Consider the following 22,614-nt stretch of genomic DNA (forward strand, 5'->3'; position numbering starts at 1 on the left):
CCAGTGGGAAGGAGCATGAGCCTCTCCCTAATTGGTCCCTCATCTCCAACTTGGAGGGGACTGAGATGTGTGCTTCACCTAGCCTCATCCACCTGAGGGGTGGGGTTGGCAAAAGAGGGCCCACCTCTCTTCCTAGCTTGGGATTCCTGCTGATTCTCTTTTCCCAAAGTAGGGGTCAGAACCAGTGGGAGCCAGTGCTGGGGGCAGCAAAAGGCAAAGGACAGCTCCCTAATGCGGCAGGCCTTTAAAACTTCCCTTTCGCGGACCCCGCCCATCCTGGAGGAGGAGGTCTGACACCTCTGTCCAGGATGGGCTTTGTTTCTGGATCTAGGGAGCGGAGGCTTTCTACCCAGGGGTCAAGAAACCTACCCGGTGGTGACAAATGGAGGGCAGCCATTCATTAACCACACCAGGGCTGGTCGTTTTTCAGGGGGCATCTCTAAGATGCCCTCTGAGTGCATTTTACAATAAATCCCACACTGGCATCAGTTTGGATTTAATGTGCTGAAAAGTTTGCTACCAAACTTCCCAGTTTTTAGTAAAGCCATTGTGGAGCTATGGATTTTGTAATGACCAACTCCCAGACCATATATTCTTTATGGCTTTAATACACTTACAGTGTCTAAGAATGGACTTGGACACTGTAGGGGCAGAGGCCGTATGCCACTGTGCAATCACCTGAGGGCTCGTGCACCGTGCTATAGGGGCGACTTACCTAGGCCTCAAGCAGGGATGTGTGCAATGTAAACGATTCATTTTTCTCTGCACTAAAACACCCAACCTGCAGTGGCAGTGTGGGGGAGTTAAGGTGCAGGGCTTCTAAGGGTGGCACAATAGGCACTGCAGCCCTTAGAGGCCTTCCTTGGTCACAGTGCCTTTGGCACCCAAGGTACCTTTTACAAGGGGCTTAACTGTGGCCAGGGAGGTGCCAATTGTGGGTGCAAAGGTACAGTTTCGGGAAAGAACACAGGCCCTTGGAACCTGGTTGGCAGGAACCCAGGGCACATTAGATGTCAGGCAAAAAGTGGGGGGTAACCATGCAAAAAGGGGCACTTGCATTGTGAAGTTAATGACATGGGATGTTAGAGGGCCTAACTGTCCGCAAGACTCAAGGCAAATACTAGCATACATATGGGCATTGAATGGATACTTGAATGGATAATGCACAGTTACAGGAAACCCAGTTAGAAAAGTGCATGGAGATCCACTTTGGACTGGGGTATTCACAGGTGCTTTGCATCCGGCAACACTCATTGCCAAGAGAGTGACATTACAGATACAGCGCCAATCTTTTTCAGACACATGACAACGGTGTCCAACATTGACAGCAGATACCTCATAGTTCAAAACACAATCGAAACTGGTTGTGTTAAACTGATGAACACATAGAGCAAAATACCATCCCTCTCTTTCTATGAGGCAAAAGTGCAGCATTGTGAATCTTAAGACTACCACATTGTGAATTGAGGAGGACATTTCAATGTGATTTTAGATGTGCCTAAAGATGGATCCTAGCCTGCATCCCATTCTCTCACTAGTACATACCAAACATTGCTTTGAATAGCTTGTCGACGTCTGGCGTCACAAGCACCAGATTGATGGCGTCATAGCAGAGGCTATACATTTTACTCTTCAGTGCATGATACACACTCATGCACTGACTTTTGGTTGACAACCAGTGATGCCTGTGGGAGATGTACGGCGGTTGTTAGTACAAACCATCTTTAATTAAATGGAAGCAATTCTGAGATCATGCTCTTTGGCAATGCTCATTAGCATTGGTCTCATGAAAGGTGGCTCCCGAACCCTGGCCCTTGTCCAACACCCCCACATGGACAGCCAACTGTCAATGAAAAGTCAGACCAATCATATAATTGGCTCATGTTTTGTAGTGATGCGTCCGATGGAGGCCAGGAAACCATTAGTCCAGGGACTGATAATAAATCGAATGGACTATGGAAATGCCCTGTTGTCCTCAATCAACGAATGCCTTCTCACAAAACTCCAGATTTTGCAGAACACTGCGGCCAGACTGGTTCTGAATCTCCTGCCAAGAACCCCATCTTACCCATGTCTGAGATTTCTACATTGGCTCTCAGCAAGACAGCGAATCCTATTTAAGACTCTCTGTCTCACACACACAAATATGTACGGAAAAGGCCCGGGTACTGGTCCAAAAAACTACGTTGGTACCAGCCTTGTAGGATGCTAAGATCGAGCAATGAATCCCTTCTTACACGTCTCAGAATCCGCACTGCGAGAAACGGAGGAAGGTCTTTTTCCTATCTTGCTCCTGTCTCTTGGAACAAACTTCCCTTGAATCTACGTACTATCCCAGATCACAACTGCTTTCGCAAAAAGTTGAAGTCATGGCTATTTGAAAACTAAACGAGTACTCTATCAGAGCCGTCTGCAAGCGCCATGAGACTTCTGAGTGATATGTGCGCTGTACAAATGTCCCTGATTTGATCTGATTTGATTTGTTATCCTTCCAAATACTCTGTCCGATTATTCCTCAGCTATGAGAACACTAGCAATGAATCTCACAGGCAGAGGTAACCACCCTTGGGTGCTCCCCTCGAGTGGACTATTGGGCAGGGTCTTTAGGGAAGAAATTTGGTAGGAAATTGTGGAGTATTTCAAGTTGAATGAGGGTTCTGTGCTCTAGGTGGCATTAAAGGCTTATATTGGAGCCCTAACGTCCAGATATATTGAGGTCTATGAAGAGCGTATTACTGAAGCTACTGAAGCTTGTACAGAGGCTGAAGGGCTTAGTGGGGTGCTATGCACAGACACAAAAAAGCAATTCTTTGGCACTGATCTAGGTGATGGTTGCTCCGGTTTAGAGAAGAGTCCTACCCAGAGATCAGGGTTTTGGGAAAATGTGCCTGTGCAGAACGCTACGGAGAGGGGAGGGGGGGGGGAGTGTTTTGGTTGCATACTTGCTCCATTACTGAATCCTGTATGAGCATCTAGAGATATATTAAGTACAATGGATACAGAAGTAACAAGGAATACGAGTACTGCTGCTATACTAACCACCATCTTCTAATGATCTCACATATAGGGGGAACATACTGGCTATGTGAGACATTTGTCCAAACATCTTTCTGACACCACATTGCATGGCTGGACACTCTTGAGAGGGATCCCTTTAATTTGCTCCTCACTGGTGAGGGCATCAAAGACGCTATTATGTCTTAACATGCCCGAGCAGTCTGGTTTTTCCTCGGATGGCCTACATTTGATAACTTATGCACATTCTTTACTCTTTCTCAACAGGTGGACCCTGAGCTTTCCGTCACACTGTTACTGCTTGATGGCCAGAAGGCCTTTTGTTCACTATAATGGCCATATGTGTTTGAGGTACTCCATTGTAGGAGGCTGGGAGAAGACCTGTTGGGCTGGTTAGCACTAATATACAGTGGACTCTAAAATCGATTGCTAATTAATGGTTGTCGGTCTGCTCCCTTCCGAATTGTGCATTGCACTGGGCATGTTTGCCCTTTGTTACGACCATTATTTGCAATTGCTACAGAACCACTGATCAGTATACTCAAAAAGAAACACACTCCTAGCTGCCCATGGATAACTGGAAAAAGTTCTTTAGTTTCCCTTTATGCTGACAATATTATACTATATTTTAAAGAACTGTGCTGCAACCTTAATCCCCTCATGAGGGAGTTTTTGCTATTTGGCCACTCCACCAGACTGCATATCAACCTGAGCTAATCCCAGTTAATACCCTTACCTCTGATATGGGCAGACCGCGGAAAACAGACTCCCCCTATAGTGATGTGATAGCCTGGTCTGATATCTAGTTATTATGGTCCCCCATGACACAGCGTTAGTTATCCTGAATAATTATGATCCTATAATCTGAAAATATCAATGAACAGGTAGAGGGCAGACTGCTGCCACAGGCTTCCACTTTCTCTTGAGGAACCAATTCCTGTGTTGAATGTACGGGTGGGAAGACTGTTGCAGATTAACTTAACTTATGTGACCCTTCCTTATTCCCCAGAGAGTTCAAGCAAATCCTTCTTTTGAACATTATTTGGTGGCCCAGGCCAAACATTTGTGTCTTTGAATGCACACTGAATGCCAACTTCCAACAGATGAAATAGAGTGCACGGCAGAGGGTACCTCCTTGACCACTATAGCGACTCATACGGCTGTGCGCTTGCATTATTTTATTTATAAAGTTGTATATGGCGCGCACATGACCCTCTGGGTTATCGGAGCGCTGTACAATATGCAGTTGTTGAGCATTAGATGGTTGAGGTAGTATACATAGATCCGGTATTCGCCATTCAGTCCAAAATAGTTAGATAGGAGTATATGGGTGGCATAGGAGACTAGTAGTTATTAAGGAATGATCCCTCGAGGGAATCAGAGCGCTTTACAATACACATATTATTACATATTAGGAGGTTGAGGTAGTATACATACATTCTATATTCGTCATTCAATACAAAAGAGGTAGACAGTAGTATAGGAGATGGTTAGTCATCATAGAGTTGAAGTCTTAGGATGTGAATTTGTTCATTAGGAGCAGTTTTACTTCTTTTTTAAAGGAGGTAAAGGAAGTGATTCCGCAAATGACTGGAGGTAGGGAGTTCCAGATCTTCGGCTCTATCCCCAAGAATGCTTTGCAACCAGTTCTCTTTTTGTGGAAGGATTGTAGTTTGAGTAGTAATGAACTTGCACTACGCAATAGTCTGCATCCTCCTGATCGCTCAAGCTTTAGTGCTAAGTAGCTGGGGGGTATTGCTATGCAGGGCTTTGTGAGTCATGCAGGCGATCTTTAGATGTATTCTTGCCTCGTACGGTAGCTAGTACAAAGCTTTCATGGTTGGAGAAATGTGGTTATTTTTTTTAGTTCCTGAGACCAGTCTGGCTGAAGCGTTCTGCTCAGAGATTGCAAAAAGTACCATGGACGCTTGACATAGATTGCCTGCTTTGGTGGTATTGAGCGGACTCTTCTCCCCCTCGCTTACAATTATAAACAATGCCATGCTACCTGCTTCTTAATAATCTAAGGCCCAAAGACAATTGACTGACTAGCGCCTGAGGACTTTGGGTGATATTTTTATTGATTGCCAGTTCATTACATTAGAGCTCTTTAAATGGAAAGCTAAAGCTACACCCTATTTCTACATTTCAGGCTTGAACATACACTAAAGGAGGATAGCCCAGATTTCCCTGCTCCACCCCCCAGATTATTTGTTCTTTTGATAGTACATGCCTTTGTGGCTCCCCAAGGACTGCTAAAACCTTATAATGCAATAGCTGAGACAATGTTAGCACCCGAAAGCACATGCAAAAAAGAGCTAGATTCAAAGACTTGAGTGCAATAACGTCTGGTAATATTTGGCAATACTGCTCTATAAACACACATAAGTTGTTACTAAATAGTAGATCTCCGCTTGTACATTTCAAATTATTATATGGAATAAATTATTCCCTGGGTGTATAAAGTCCATGGGACTGAATGTGAACCTGTACAGCCCTAAGTGTAGAGATCCTGAGGGGGATTATTTTGACTGGATATGGGCCTGACCTCCAATGTACACTTGCTGGGAGAGAGTATTTGATTATTATCCGAAACTGTGGCAGTGCAGTTAACTCTCCTTCCGCCCCGCCCCCCTCCCCGCCCCTTTGTGATGGTGCTAATTATGAAAAAAGACACTCATAAGAGTTCATGTAAATTCGTAGCAGCATAAGCGTAGCGTTAAGATGGGGTATAGGATGCCCTCCCACCGAACAAGAATGAACATCTGACGTGATATATTGTGATGATACGCTAAATATTTACACAAACACCTTTTTTTGTGGGTTGGCAAGGGTTCATGACCATCAAATAATCAGAAAGAGTGAGAACATTCCTAGTAACAGTACATCTACACAGATAGTCTCTGTTAATGTTTCATTATATTGGGTTGCTCAACTGGTATGTGTATGATCAATATTTATAGCCCTTATGTACATATGATTTGTAATAGACACAACTTTGAACGATTGCTTTGAAAACAGGTGAAAAATAAGATGGATGCATGTAAACTGTCAAGGGTGAATTAGTTAAAATAACGGAATGAAAATAGCCAATATTTTAGTGACCAGTAATGAGAGTAATGTCATGTGAGAAAGATCCTTTTACTGTCCTCCTTTTTTCCATATGAACAAAGCCGATGATGTAATATTTGACTGGAAGTCTTTCATGCAGTACTATATGCCATATCCGTGCTCCATTCTCTCAAAGCAGTGATACGCACCTTCTTTGTATTTTAGAGCCACCTGTACGGAAATTCGTATGAACCAAGTCATTCAAGACGAGTGGTCATTTCTCACACTTTGGATAAAGCTCTGAAGGAAGGTAAGCTCAATTGACAGTGTTTGTACAATTTTATTATCGTTTGTTATTGTTTTAATGATTTTCCAGTCTCCAATCTATCGATGCTCGGTTTGTCTTTGGAAATACATGTGAGTCTGTGGTGTCACATTGTGCTAAATGTTCTGGTTTGTTAGCATGCAGACTGTTGTGTCACCATGTGCTAAATGTTCTGGTTTGTTAGCATGCAGCCCCCTTTAAGAAGGACAAATATGATTCATTCATCATTCACATTGGGAATGCCCTTGTGATATCCACACTTTCTTAGCGTCTATGGAAGCTGTGGTACTTATCTGCATTCCACTGCAATTCATCAAAGTGATAACCGGTCGCCTAAGTTTTTCTGAATTAGGAAATCAATAAGAGTTTATTTGAAGAAAATATTTAATGTCTATGGCCCTCAAGTGAAGGCAATTATGTCTTTTCGCTACATAGCCTATAAATAAGTGCCCATGCACTTCTGTGCTCGGTTCATCTCCATTAGTTACTCTCCACCCAGAATAGAGTGCTATGTCGCGCTCCACAGCTCCATGTCCTCTCAAAAGCCTAGCTAACTGTCTCACAGGCACGCCTTTTAGGCTCTACTTTCCAAGCCACTTTGTCAAAACCATGATACCACCACTATCTGTAGATTTCCACTGCATTTAGAATGAAGTATACAACCATAATATATGGTATACTGCCATTGTAAGTCACTCCGGTTCCTTGCTGAGTACTAAAAAACATAAAAACGATAATCAGGTTTACAAGATAGGAACTTGGTTACTATTTTTGACATAGGTACTAAATTAGGCGAATAGGCGTACAGAAGAGCGCACAAAGTTCTCGAAGAAAGAAATGCTCCACTTTTCTAATGAAAAGCAGATCTCAAATATTCCTCTGGTACAAAAACATCTGTGCATAGTATCTTATATAGATCTATAGGTCTTAATGTTAAGAATCAGAAGCCCAAAAAACAAACACAGCCATCTGCATATACACACGCCAACTGAAAGATAAGACAATCCGGGCTTAGTGCATGACAAATTGAGTACGGTTTATTGAACAATGCAGCTTAACCACACATTTCAGTACTAGCAAGACGTTATTGCCTTGTTCGATGGGTGAAAGCTTACTGTTTTCTCCAAAAATTACACACACACGTGTGTGTATATATGTAATTTTCAAAGATAACAGTAAGCATTCACCTTGATAATAGAAATAAATATGTGTATGTATATATTTACACTACTGTGTATAATTAGGTCACAGTTCCCATTGAAAGAGTGGCGTTTGTTTCACTAATAACTTTTGTACCATTTGCACCAAACCTTTCTCCAAAAACTTGAATCCTTCATGTAAAGTTTTGCGCTGAACCGTCCTGCAGGGGCCAAGAAAAAGAAATTCCAATGTTAATTTCTATACGAAACTTGGATGTCCAAAACTAGAATAATGGCTGAACGGAAATCAATCATATTTGGCAAAAAGTTCTAATTTTACTTAGAAAACATGCTTTTTGTCATTTGGTGTAAATCCATGAAGCCATTTTCGAGAACTTAGCATTTAAGTAGGGGCTTAAGTTGGACATAAAGGGGTTAAAATGGTTTGGAATATCTGGACGGTTGTGCCCTCTGCAGTTCCTTGGGACCTAATATTTTAAAAATAAAATAAATTGGGCCTTCTCATTATCTTACGGAGCTTTGTCTTCCTTTGGCCATTTTGGTACGTTCCATTATACTAAGCAGTCTGATTGGCTGCCTGCAACTCTGAAGAAAATATTGAGCTCACCATTCCAGGACACGGGGACTCTTTCTCCATGTTCTGAAAATGCTTTCTTTAAAAGGCCTTTAGGGAAAAGGGTAGGGACACCTTGAGCCCATGTCCTCCTGGGGGAGTGGAGGTACAGCAGTCTCAAGCTGTGAAATCTCAAATTCTTCTAATTTGTGCAAGATGACTGCGATGATTTGAGATATGGTGGAAGACAGTGACCAGGCCTCTGACAAATATTTACTCATTGCCTTTTGCTGTTATGTTTTTTAACACGCTCCAAGGGTGCAGCTGGCATGCTTTCACAAAAATGAAATTCATGATGAAATAACATCCACATTGTGTCCACAAACGTGCTGTTAAGTGGTTCAAAAAGCGCTGGGTAGAAGATTGTTGCTTATGTCCCTGGTGTTCTGCTTGTTTTTCAGATTTACTTATTTCGCCTTTGGTTCTCCCATCCCTTTGCTAGGGATGGATGATCTTTCTTCAAACCCCATGTTCCCAAAAATCCTTACCTGCTCCCCCATCCCTTCACCCCTCCCTGCCTGGTGCCCACTCTGGAGTGGACTGATCTCCTGCGGTCCCCGCCAACACAAATGTCTCCCCTGCCACTCACTTCACATTGTTAATGTGTAAATGAAGCCGATTGTGCCCATGTTCATGAGGAACTGGTTTTATTGCATTTTCAGCGTTCTAGTAAAAGTAATACAAACAAAGTCCTGGCTAAACCCTGTAACCTACGCTTTGCCATAAGCAGCTCTGTTGACGCTCGACCTAAAAACAATGCAACTAAATAGTAACTGTACCTGAATTAGCTGCTTCACTCATGCCACTGGCTTCAAGTCTCTTTTAAAAGCAAAAGTGTGCGCTTTGGTAAAACTGGGCCATGGCCTCTTTGGAAAAATTCTGGCCAATTGCACTTCTTTTTTTAACAAATTAAACACTGAGCCTAACAGCAACTCCTGCTTAACATAACACTTAGAAAAGGTTAAAGGGAATACCTTGGGGGAGAGAGGAGAGGGAATGGGATAAGTAAGCATGAAGGATGCCAAATGTAATTTTGCCCGGGGCGCTATCGGAGCAAAGACCAGCCCTACCTGCAGCAGGCCACAAGGCGCGCTTAACCTCACACAGCACTAAAGCTTGCCATTAATTAACACATTTCCTCTCCGATCCAACGAGTGTCATGTCCATCCAGAGTTTCTCTTTAATTCGATGGCCTCATTTACTATAGTAAGGACGTTTTACTCGTGGTTATAGAAATCTGAGGTATGAAGACCATTTTTGGGGGCCAGGAGAGAAACGTCTGACTGAAGATTGAGTATATGCGGAGGTCTGCAGCCCTTGCCACCTGTGCTTGTCGGCTGCTGGCTCCTCCCGCCCCTCTCGCCACCTCCTGGGCTGGCCTGGCCTCCGCCATGCCTGCTGCGACTTGACTATTCAAAGAGTCACATGTTATGTTGCCTTCCAATAAATAAAGGATGATCTGACCTTCGTGAGATTTCAGTGCAGCTTCCCATATAAAGCGGAAAATAAAGAACACTCATTCTGTTATGGAAGGAAATTAGAAGTTTGTTAAACCTCAATCATTTAAACAGTTTCAACGTTGTCGATTCCTTTTCCCATACACTCGGAAGCAAAACACGATTCGTCAAAGAAATTGGACGGGGAATAATGCAGGGGGCCACCCCACATAAGGGGCGTAGCCCCGTTAGTGGCAGCCAAAGGGCCGAATAGGGAGAGGGGGGGTCCCTTCCGGGTCGCGCAACCCGGAAGGGATAAGGGTAGAAAAACAGGAAGCGCGTCAGGAGAAAGGGTCAGAGTGACCCGGAAGCAGTTCGAGAGCGCGAGGCTTGAAAAGCCAGCGCCTCAGTTCACGCCTCCTCTTTGTCCACATCGCCTCCCAGGAGTCGGACGTCGCAGAAGAAGTCCTGGTGTAACCGTGTCGCAGCAGCCGGGGCGCGTGGAAAGTCAAGTCATCCGCCTTCAGGCGCAGGTGAGTGGGCCTCGCAGTGCGATAGTGTGTGGAAAGTGTAGGTGTGATCCGTGCGCGATTTGAGTGTATTGTTTGTGATCCGTGCGGAGAGCCTGGCGCTGGTCGAGGCGGGTGAGTGTACGCGATGCGACCAGCTTAGTGTGCGGGATGTTTGAGACGAGTGAGCGTGGAGATGCGGAAAATGTTCGCCGCGGGCGAGGGCATAACAGAATCGGGTCCGTGTCTGCGAGCTACTCGAGTGCGTGTCTGGGGCCGGCCTCGAGTTGAATGGGGTTGAATCGGGTTGGGAGCGTTTGTGTGCGCAATCGCGGGGCGATATTCTGCATTTTTATCTTCTGCCGGTCAGAGGGCTGCGCCTGTGTTCGCTGGCCCGGGGGGATGTAGCTCAGTGTTAGAGCCCATGCTTTGCAAGTTCGAGGGCCCAGGTTCGATCCCAGGCATTTCCACTACCCTTTAACTGGCAGACGAAATTCATGCGCGAGGCTCCATATTTATGTGGCGAACCCAAGGGCCCATAATAGTTGTTATAATGCCTTAGAGCGGCGCCGTTTAATTTGCCCTTCATGCTGCAGCGTTTAACAGTTTATATCAGCACTGGTATAGTACGGTAGCATTTAATACAGCCTGGCCTTCGCAGCAGCAGATGGAATCTTTAACTACACTAATTGTATAAAGGGCAAAAGATACTTTGTAGCTTATCAATGTGGGCATGCTCTTCACTGGTTTCCTGTCTGGGGCGCTGGGAGGCACAACATTAAGAGTAGTGATATCTTGAGTAAGAACATTAAGGAAGATAGGCATCCTAATATCCATCGTTAGCCATTTTTGTTGCTATCCTACGCTATGAAATACTATCACATAACATATTTTGCTGATTTATATTTAACCCCAACAATGTATCTACATAATCGGAGTGCTTAGTATTTGTGACACCAGGTAACAAATGGGTGGCTAACCAGGAAGCGTTTGGTCATCAAAATTCAGGTCTAACACTTTTCTATTCTATTAAGTGCAGAATGCCGCCGAAACGGCCAACGAAGGGCAAGGGGTCCACGGCCAAAAGAGATGACTACCTGGCATTGACGGAACTGCTGGAGTTTACAAAGGAAAAAAGCGTCGATTGGGCGTTAAAGACTATGAGAGAAGGGGCAAGAGCAGATTCCCAGGAAGAAAGAGGACGAGCAAGCAAGCTCGGCGCACACCGAAAAGGTTTAAAGAGGCCTCAAAAGAAAAGCGGCCGAGGGCAGTCGAGGCCCAATCAGCAGCCTCAGGTGAGAAAGAGGTGCTCGAAACAATAGACTTGATACCTAACACAACAAAAGAAAACAGTATCCCCCAGTCGGGCGCAGTAGGGGGAAGCAACACTCAGTCTAACATTACGCAGTCTGGGGTGGCGCCCGTCGCAAATGCGGATGTGCCCGGTGTACAAGCATCCTTCCCCCCAGTGGTCGCTCAGCCGGGTAGCGGAATAGCACAAGTTTGGGTGCAGTCTGGGGGGGTAGCGCAATCCCCAGGCGTACAAGCGACAACTTCACACGGGGAGGCACTTAGTAATTGCCCTGCCAGCGCAATTGTTCTCTCCTCAGCTTACCCTGGATTCGTAGGACCGATGGCGATGGGTACATCCCCAAACGTAGTAACTTTGTCCCCCCAGAGGCAAACAGCAAACACCGGTGCAAACGTGACAGGGCCAACAGGTAATCAGATTCAAGGAGGACCGATGCCGACAGGGCAGCCGTCGTTAGCTTACAGCCCTTTAATTTACGGTTCCTCGTCCATGACCCTTTCGCCATCTGCGGACATAACGTGGCATGTACCCTCTGACACCAAAGAAAAGATTCTAAAGGGAGAATTTATTGACGTATTCAATCTCATCAATGCAGGGGTGGTTCCAGGTAAGGCGAGGGTTGGTAAAGAAGGCGAGTACAAGCAGAAAAAGGTATGGGTTGACTGGTCTATAAAGAATTGGATTACAGGATTCGCCATTTACGCTGCTATCATGGTAGAGAGGTACCCCGCGCTGGCCCCTCAGATAATCAGCTACATATCTTTGATACATGGGGCGGCCTCAGAGTTCCCAGGCACAGGGTGGTTACAGTATGACACTAAGTTCGGCAAATGAAGGCAGTACACCCCAACATAGCATGGGACCAACGCGAGATTAATGTATGGTATGCGGTATTTCATTCCTCTGCACCGGTGATTAAGACTAGTTACCCTTCACACAATCAGCCCTTTCGGAGCGACAGGGGGGCAGGAGATAAAAAGCAGGCCTGCTGGCTGTATAACAAAAATGAGTGCACCAGAGGGGCTACGTGTAGATTCAAGCATTGCTGCTCCTTCTGTGGGGGTCCATCACATCCCGAGGTCAGATGTTTTAAGAAGTCAGGAAGGCCAAAAGAACAGCCGGCCCAGGCTGCAGCTAAAGGGCGGCCCCCTCAGACATCCGAAAAATCTGCCAACTCCCATTAAGACTCATGTGCTGACACACCTCCTTAGCAAGTACGACAAGCTTCAAGAGGCTCAGTTTCTACACAATGGTTTTATGTCTGGTTTCCGTATCCCGTCTTTAGTTACTCCAGGCAATGTCCCCCCGCGCAACCAGAGCTCTGTGTTGCAGAACATGGAAACAGCTGAAGAGAAAATAATTAAAGAAGTTGCCTTGGGTAGGGTAGCGGGCCCTTTCAAACAATTGCCAAAACCTGATCTTGTCTGTTCTCCACTGGGGTTAGTACCTAAAAAAGAGATAGGGAAATTTCGCCTGATACACAATTTGTCTTGCCCCCCTGGCCAATCCGTTAATGACAAGCTTGACCCAGACTTATGCACGGTGCGCTACACAACGTTTGACACCGCAATCCAAAAGTTGCAGGCCATGGGGGAAGGGGCCTTAATGGCCAAGTCCGACATCGAGGCGGCATTTAGGCTCCTGCCAGTGCACCCGGAGGATACTAAGTTCTTGGGTTTCACCTTCAGAGGAGATTATTTTGTTGATCTTTGCATGCCCATGGGCTGTTCAATTGCTTGAGTCTTTTGCCAGATTTTTAGAATGGGCGGTGGAACAATTTCTCTCTACAGACAAATCTCATGCAGTGGTACATTATCTAGATGACTTTTTGTTCATGGGTCCCCAGGGTTAGCAGTCATGCAGGAAGGCCCTTCTGGGCTTCCAGCACCTGGCAAAAGCCCTAGGAGTACCGCTAGCAGCAGAAAAAAACTGAAGGACCAACTACATGTTTAAGATTCTTAGGCATTGAAATCGACACTAGAGAAGGGGTGTGCAGGCTGCCCAGGTCGAAGGTGACCGCCTTCAAGGATGCGATTGACACCTGTTTGGGGGCAAGGAAGGTCACTCTACACCAGCTGCAAGTCTTAGTAGGACAACTGAACTTTGCTTTGAGAGTCATACCGATGGGCAGGGCCTTCTCCAGGAGCATAGCTAGGGCAATGTCAGGGCTGCGGGCTAAACATCATAGAGTTAGGCTATCAGCGGAAGTGAGGAAGGACCTAAACATTTGGAAGGACTTCTTGGAGAACTTTAATGGGTCCGTGATATGGCGTAGACGAGCGCTTCGAACGCAGAGCTTGAATTGTTCACAGATGCGGCAGGTAGCGTAGGCTTCAGGGCAATCCTGGGTCACAAGTGGTGCATGCAGCATTGGCCGGAAGAATGGTCACGACAGGGCCTGACACGCAATGTTACCTTCTCAGAACTGTTTCCCATAGTGCTGGCACTGCACTTGTGGGGAGAAATGCTCGCAAACAGGCACATTGTTTTCTGGTCAGACAGCATGTCGTTGGTGATGGTGATTAACAATCAGAGAGCAACGTGCACATGGTTGTTGCGCCTATTGAAAGAATTAGTGTTGCAATGTCTGCGTCGCAATGTACATTTTACTGCAAAGCATGTTCCTGGGGTAGACAACCAAGCCGCTGACACCTTGTCCCGTTTTAAGTTGGCAGAATTCCGCACACACTGGCCGCAAGCAGACAGAGAGATGACGAACTTCCCGGCGGGGCTATGGAAGCTTGGTGCCCCGCAGCCCCTGAGCTGATAACAGCATCCCTGCCCCCAAGACTAAGAGTATGTATGAGAGGTCGTGGCAGTTTTATCAAGATTACTTACAAGGGGCGGGTGCAGTTGAGACTTTCTCTCCCCTGAGCGTCTTGGGTTTCATAGTGCACCAGAGAGCTAGCGGGAAATCAGTAGCGATGATGAAAAGACAATTGTCCGCAATGGCATTTTATGCTGGCTTAAGGGGGGTGGCGGACCCAACAAAGGACCAGAGAGTGAGGAAAGCTGTTAAGGGATGGGAACGTCTAACCCCGGGAGTGTAAGATTCAAGAAGACCCATAGACTTGAGTAGGTTGGTAAATATCCTGGAGACTCTGCCCAAGGTTTGCTTCTCCCCATACGAAACTCAGTTGTTAAGGGTAGCCTACGTACTAGCATTCTGTGGGGCACTCAGGATATCGGAATTGCTCCCTGCCTCTAAGGCGGATAGGGAAGGGGGCTTAAGGTGCGGTGACTTGATTATGGCAGGGGACGTCCTGAAAGTCAGGGTCCGGAGATCTAAGACAGACCCATTGGGTAAAGGAATTTGGTTACCATTAGGCAGGGTAGCGGGAGTGACATACTGCCCGGTAAGACTAACAGGGGAATTCTTGCAAATGAGGCCGCAAGGAAGCGACGACAGAGTCCTGCTACATAAGAACGGTTTACCCCTCACCAGATTTCAGTTCACAAGGGTGGTTAAGCTGGCGCTGTCTAGGTTGACTCAACTGACTTCACATCCCATTCATTCCGTATCGGGGTGGCAACTACAACGGCAGGCCTGGGGCTCCCAGAGGAAACCATTAAGAGATTAGGTCGTTGGAAGTCAGCCTGTTATGAGCGTTACGTTCGCCCGCAATTAGTTTGAGTTTCGTAGCGCGCCCCCCCTTATCGCACACAGGTAGTCTTGACTGGTTTTTTATCTCGATTTTGCCCTAGGTACCACAGCACACAGACCCCAGATATGCTGGTGCGGCCACTCTTTTATTCGCAGGGCTGGCCTGGTCTTCACGAATTCGCACAAGTTAAGAACGTGGGAGGCGCAAGGACTTGACCACCATTGGGTGGGGGTGGGAGGACAACATTTAGCAGATGTTCCTAGCGATCTGAGGGCGGCCATGAACAGAGGCATGCCCACCCCCGAATTACTAGTGCTACACTCTGGAGGCAACAACATGATTCCGGCAGGTAGGAGGGGCTTAAAAGAGGCGTTGTTCACTGCCCTGACAGCAATCGGGAATATGTTGCCTAACGCGATCTTGCTATGGTCCGAGGTAATTCCAAGGCAGAAATGGGCAAGGGGCGCCCCTCAAAAAGCGGTGAATAAGTCAGTGAAAAGGTTAAATCAGTCAGTTGCGGAAATTCTTCAGAAATCGAGCATTCGTACCATTAGGCACAAATTAATACTCACGTCAAGGCCAGAGCTATATGCTACAGATGGAGTGCACCTGTCGGAAGTGGGCAATGAACTTTTAATACAAACGATATTAGGGGCCATCTCGGAAGCTCTTGAGTGCAGGGGGGGGTCGAGTCCGCCTGTAAGCGCCTCGCCCCGTGGCGGGGTCCTGGACAAGAGGTATCACAGGGACTCCTTTGGTCAGTGCCATTTCTTACCCTAGAACAGGTCTTAAAATCATCATGGGCTCTGGGCTGGCGGGAGATTTGGGGCCGACCTGCTGGTGGCCCTGGATTCTCTAGCCCTACCCTGGAAGCCGTTGGTTGCCACAAGTGGTGGCAGATTATTTACCTGCGGCTCTGTTGACCGGAGGGCGGTTAACTTAAAGGGAGCAGGCTAACTTGGTTGTGGCCTGCTGGCACAGCCCGAAGGTCAAGCAAAGCCCCGTTGGAGAACGGGATGTAAATAAAATGACTATGTCTATGTATATACGTGTGAGTATTTGAATACTGTGATGTTGATAAACAAGTTTTAAAGAGTTTTTACAATAAATAAAAGAGGCCAATGGAGTAATTGGCCTGGAACTATACTTAAAATTGACACACTGCGAAAAATCAAACAGGACTCCGGTGTATCTTTGAGAGGAGGGGAGAAAAGGGTGATGGGGTGAGTGCACTTTGTATGCCATCTATCAGAAATACCTCACGCTGGTATGATGGCGTGAGAAAACAGCAACAATTAACACACTGAACAGAGAATTTGTGTGCATGTTTCATAGCTGCCAAGGTTTAAGATTGCTATGTGTGACATGTTCATAATTTTAGTGTAATTAGGAGTGACATTTCACCGACTATGAGTGACAATTTCTCATGAGCAAAATCAAGCAGCAAAGGAAGACGATGGAAACAAATATGAGAAATTACACACATCTGACGAACGAGAAACTCTTTAAACTGCTGCAAAGCACCAGAAATTCAAGGCCACTAACATAGTGGCCTTTATACCTGATCGCACTGTTAGGGGGAAAGCCTCCGGAGAAGCTGTCTCAGGCACACGATAGTCTAGGTCACAGCCTGGCCGGCTGAACGTTATTTGGAAAAGACACTGAGAGCTATACTATAAAGATCAATAATAGCTCAGCCGTCGATCGACCCGGGGTCTGGTGTGCTACCCACTATAACACAAGAGTCAGTTGCACACTGGTCTCATGATGGCTGGGGCATAACACCAGCAATACTTGTCAGGCAGAAATGTGTTCACTTTAATAATACCAACTAGAGCTTTCATACACTTACTGATGATTTATGATGCAGATCTCCTTGGTAGAACAGGATACACGCACACCTGTAAGTCACTGTGAAGATCATCATCATAACACTCTGTGTAATATGATCAGACCTGCCTGCATTAATGAAAGGATCAGATCTTGCAGATGATCTGAAACCTCAAAAGGATGACGAGACAGAGAAGCCCTGAATATGAGATTTTATTGAAATAATGATCAGACCTGCAGACTGCGTGCGTGCTGCTGTACTGTAACATAAATGTATTGTAACAACATGACTACTGTAAAGTCAGTGGCAGGTTGGCACTGACCAGAAAATACTTACTTGTTGTGAACTTCAGTCTGGCTTCTGAAAGCACTGGGTCGCTGGCGCACAGCTGTGCAGCACTGCCGAGTGCAGTCTCCCTGCAGTGCCCATGCCTCTCATGCTTATCATGCCGTGCGTCCATGCTGCCTGACTGACCTGAGTGATAGAGACACTCTGTCAGGTGAGGGTCATCGATGTAGTGCCGTCCTGCGTGGACTCTAACGCCACGGCCACCCTCTCAAGGTTTTCGTTTTTTTCCAAAACGGAAGACATGTCATAACTTTCCTGCGTGTTATATACTTCCCAAAATAGCCCTCGCGGGCTGCTCCTAGTATTTCTTACCTGCCCATGGCGCTTAAGGCCCAATAACAACGCCCTCAGCGTAACCTTGTTACCGCTAGGGGCGCCACTTTCTGTTGTAGCTCCTCCATCCACCACTGTCCTCGTACACCCTCATGGCTTCGTCCGCCCTTCGACGCAGAAAAAAACCCTCTGCACTTGCTGTGGAGATGCAGCACTGTAGTGTTCCATTTTCGATTTCCATATTAGGGAACGTTCTTGTTTAATTAGTGAGCCAGCAGCCGAGCACCATCATGATGCCCGTGCTCCTGGCCAGGCCCCCAAACCAGTGAGACTGAGCAAGCAGGCGAGCCTCTCTGCACCAGAGTCTTTACAAAATGTTTAACTCCCTGCGCCCTTTGGTAGCAGGACGTCATGTCACATGCTCTTACGGCGCTACGGCAAGTCTAAGACTTGTGTCCCTCAGCCCCATGGCGCCACGGAAATAAAAAACGATACATTGTAGCGGAACTGCTGGCTCAGGATGCCGCTGTGAGACTCAGCGTGCTCAGCTGCAGGGAGCGCCCAAAGCCTTTGGGAGAAGCCAGTGCAGGCACTTGATCGCCCTGCCAGCTGCCACATACAGTTGTTTGCAATGCACTTTTTGTGACAGCAGAAAGTACTGCATTATGTGTGACTGCATTTCAGTGTGGTGATGCGGACCACCACACTGAAAAGCGTTAGTGTCACGTCTGATGCGTGATACTTGGCAGGACTGATGTTTTTATTTCATAGATGCATTTACCGGGGATTACTTTTTTGAATAGGCGCTGGGACTGCCTCGTTTGCTAGATCATCTGGCCCGTACCCCGAGCATGGTACGCTCTTTATCACCAACCAACTTTCCTTGTTTTGTGTCGCACTTGTTGGTGCATCTGGGAAACTGCGAACACCGGGCCGCTTGAAATGCACGCACCAGAGAGCCATCAGTCTGTACCCACGGCTCACCAAGGGCTCGCCTTATTTACCAATATGACACAGCTCGTGCAGGCCAAAGCTGCGGAAGTAGTGGTGTTACTTACCTCGGAGGAGTAGTGGGGGGCAGTCAAGCAGTGTTGTGTGTGTGTGTGTGTGTGTGGGGAGGATTAAGTTGCGGGTGCGAACGGTGCACAAAGTAAACAAAACTGCCTTAAATTTGAAACTGCAAGCAGTGACCTCGGAGGAGGGGTGGGGCGGGCTCAGTGTCAATCAATCAATCAATCAGGTCATTTGTAAAGCGCACTACTCACCCGTAGGGTCTCAAGGCGCTGGGAGGGGGGAGGGCCGCTACTGCTCGAACAGCCAAGTCTTGAGCTTCTTCCTGAAGGAGAGGTGGTCTTGGGTCAGGCGCAGATTGGTGGGAAGTGAGTTCCAGGTCTTGGCGGCCAGGTAGGAGAAGGACCTTCCTCCTGTTGTCTCTCTTCGGATGCGGGGGACGGCGGCGAGGGCGTGGTTGGTTGATCTGAGGAGGCGCTTGGGAGTGTAGAAGTTGATCCGGTTGTTGAGGTAGCTCGGGCCTTGGTCGTGTAGGGCTTTGTGCGCGTGGGTGAGGAGACGGAAGGTGATTCTCTTGTTGACCGGGAGCCAGTGCAGATCTCTCAGGTGTCCGGAGATGTGGCTGCGTCGGGGGATGTCGAGGATGAGTCTCGCCGAGGCGTTCTGGATCCGCTGGAGTCTCTTCTGGAGTTTGGCCGTGGTTCCGGCGTAGAGGGCGTTGCCGTAGTCCAGTCGGCTGGTGACGAGGGCTTGGGTGACCGTCTTCCTCGTCTCGGTGGGGATCCACCGGAAGATCTTACGTAGCATGCGCAGGATGTTGAAGCATGACGAGGAGACGGCGTTGACTTGTCTGGTCATGGAGAGGGAGGAGTCCAGGATGAAGCCCAGGTTGCGTGCGTGGTCCGTCGGTTTGGGCGCGGTGCCCAGGGCGGGGGGCCACCAGGAGTCGTCCCAGGCGGAGGGCGTGGAGCCCAGGATGAGGACCTCCGTCTTGTCTGAGTTCAGTTTCAGGCGGCTGGTCGTCATCCATTCGGCTACGTCTCTCATCCCTTCGTGCAGGTTGGCTCTGGCGGTGGCGGGGTCGTTGGTCAGGGAGAGGATCAGCTGGGTGTCGTCGGCGTAGGAGATTATGTTGAGGTTGTGTTGGCGTGCGATGGCCGCGAGGGGGCTCATGTAGATGTTGAAGAGGGTGGGGCTCAGTGAGGATCCTTGAGGGACGCCGCAGATGACTTTGGTGGCCTCTGACTTGTACGGTGGTAGGCGGACTCTTTGTGTTCTTCCGTCGAGGAAGGAGGTGATCCATTCCAGTGCCTTCTCCTGGATTCCGATGTTGCTGAGGCGCTGTACTAGGGTGCGGTGGCAGACAGTGTCGAAAGCCGCGGAGAGGTCCAGGAGGATGAGGGCCGCTGTTTCTCCGTTGTCCATCAGAGTTCGAAGGTCGTCGGTGGCGGCGATGAGGGCGGTCTCGGTGCTGTGGTTCGCTCGGAAGCCGGACTGTGAGGGGTCGAGGGATCCATTCGTCTCGAGGAAGGCGGCCAGCTGTTTGTTGACGGTCTTCTCGATGACTTTGGCCGGGAACGGGAGGAGCGAGATGGGACGGTAGTTCTTGAGGTCGGTGGGGTCTGCTGTGGGTTTCTTGAGGAGAGCGCTGAGTTCGGCGTGCTTCCAGCTCTCAGGGAAGGTGGCGGAGTCGAAGGAGGTGTTGATGATGTCCCGTAGGTGGGGTGCGAGGACAGCGTCGGCTTTGTTGAAGACGTGGTGAGGGCAGGGGTCAGTCGGAGATCCGGAATGGATGGAGTTCATGGTGCGGATGGTGTCTTCGGTGCTGATCGGGGTCCAGGTGCGGAGGGTGGTGGTGGGTGGCGTCGTTGCGGTTGTGGCTTGCGTTGGTTGGTTGTTGAAGCTGTTGTGTATGTCCGTGATCTTGTTGTGGAAGAAGGACGCGAGGGAGTTGCAGAGTTGAGAATTAACGGCAGAGGAGAGTAAGTGACAGAGATGCCAGCTCCAAACAATGCTAAATCTGCAATAACCAGACGGGAGGAGAGGCCATCACACGTTGTACAGTGTGATGTCCAACAAAAATATTATTTTAGGGAATTCGGGACACAAAGGAGACACATTTACAAAAATGCACCAATAATAAGACCGGATTTTTGAATGGTAAAAATAACCACCAATGGCGGTAGGTGGGTGTGCCAAAACTCGGACAGGAGATACAACAGGTCTTGCAAAGACTCGACCCAAAAAGGACCCACATTGCTTACTTGCTCACTGCAGGCATTCCATCGCCCGTCCATTTTTTGTATTTGATTGCCCTTGTTACATACCTTTACAGAAATGTTAATGGTTCTACAACCAGTCTATCTGAACAAATTCCGTAGAAATCTGATCTTTAAATCATAAAGAGGGATGCAGACCCCCTGTAAATGATCAATATATAATCAATTATTCTGAATTCCTTCACGCAGAAGAATGGATGTTTAGGTGTCGAAGCAGACTATGGAACAATCCACCATCTATTATTTTATTGGTTAACTATTTTACTTTAATTGTTAATGACCTTCACAGCGTTATGCCATCTCTTACCGTGCAGTCAATTCCTGCCCTACAGTTTAACCTACTTTTTGCAAAGTCCTCTTGTTGCTGTTACCGACACGTGCTTTATATTCAAATCCTGTATTTGCATAAAAGGCCCGGTGGCTAGTGTTTTGCACTGCCACTGGTTACCTCTGTACTGAAACGCCTAGGCTTCCAGCGCTGAAGTGGGAAAGTCTTCCTTTTACAAGAAACCACCACTCTTAGCATGCAAGCCATGTCAATACTGAGTCAGTGTAATCGGTACCTGTAGCAAGTTTGAGAGCAGAGTCATTGTCAAGGGGTGCCACTGTGGCCATTTATGTGCTTCTTAAAGTAGCAACGTCACCTGTGGTTTATGTGGTGCACATGTTGTAGTGTACATGGATCTAAATGTAGGAGTCCCACAAATGTGACTGAGAAGTGTGAACTGACTGTTTGGAAATCAGCAGCCAATTTCGAAAGAGGGATGGAAAGGTTTTTGAATTACTCCATGTAGAGGCCGGGCAACAACACTTTATTTCAACAATCATGTGAAAAGGTGGTAGGTATAGTGGCAGTGTCTGACCTTCGGATGGAGCTGTGCGTGCACTGCAGGAGGATAACCCCGCCACTCTCAGCTGCAACACCAGTGCATTTCAGAATCATGTGCCATCTTTACTGCAGCTCCACACAGGGAGTAGGGAAGTTTGCCTGCATTTCTAGCCAAGGAATTTATGGACACTTGTGCCTTGCCTTTTTTTACTTGCATGTGGCAAGGATTAAACCCTAGGAGACAATGCAGTCGCAGTAATGATTTGAGCCTGACAAACCATTTCCCAAAGTCCACTTAACCATGTGTAGCATGGATATCTCTCATTCCTCCTCTGGATTCAGTAAAGGGCGATGCCAAATTGTTCCCTTCAGGCCCTGGTGCCCCCAAATAAGCAGGGGTGAGTTTTTGATAAGCTTCTGGTAAAGTCCTGCCGTTGAATCGAATCATGATTTTCCCCAACATCACCAAGACGATCTGCATGCAGTGGGACAAGAAAAACATATTTAGCTCACATCACCCAAAACTAAGATACAATGATTAGATACTCAAGTTACGTTCCTAAAATATATTTTTTGGTTAAATGCACAAAGGAGGGCTCACTTGAGGGAAGACACTACACAGAAACAATCTTCCTTTAAAAATTCAACAATATAACTGTGGCAATTATATAGAAAAAACAAAAAACATAATAATCATTTATAGGTATGATAGCCTTTGTAACTCACATTTTCTGGCTCTCGGTTTGCTGGCTTTATTTACTTTATGCTTTTCAGCTCGAGTTTGTCCATCCCTTTGCACAAATTCTTGTTTACTGTATTCTTCCACAAACTCGCTTTCTGTAAACAGGTCTTTAAATCGTATTATTTTGTCGCATTTGCTGTGCATTTTAAGACAGATGTCAAAAGTCAGGCTGTGTCTTCCAGTGAGTTTGGTGTTTATTTTCCTTTCTCTGATTTCAAAGTGAGGGGATTTATGTGACAATCAGGCTAGCTGGTGGGGGTCTGCTTGAGGAATGC

General features: G+C 47.1%; 1 protein-coding gene across 2 annotated transcripts in view; it reads left to right on the forward strand.

Annotated features, from left to right (window-relative positions):
• The window catches only part of SNX25 (sorting nexin 25), a 1,269,225-nt gene that overhangs the window by 292,219 nt on the left and 954,392 nt on the right, over window positions 1-22,614 (forward strand). For both annotated transcript variants that reach the window (XM_078678040.1, XM_078678039.1), the window contains one exon: window positions 6,292-6,376. In XM_078678040.1, the coding sequence (XP_078534166.1) occupies window positions 6,292-6,376 (85 nt within the window). The remainder of the gene's footprint in view (window positions 1-6,291; window positions 6,377-22,614) is intronic.

The sequence above is a fragment of the Lissotriton helveticus genome, chromosome 2_2 (assembly GCF_964261635.1).
Source record: "Lissotriton helveticus chromosome 2_2, aLisHel1.1, whole genome shotgun sequence".
Lineage (NCBI taxonomy): Eukaryota > Metazoa > Chordata > Amphibia > Caudata > Salamandridae > Lissotriton > Lissotriton helveticus.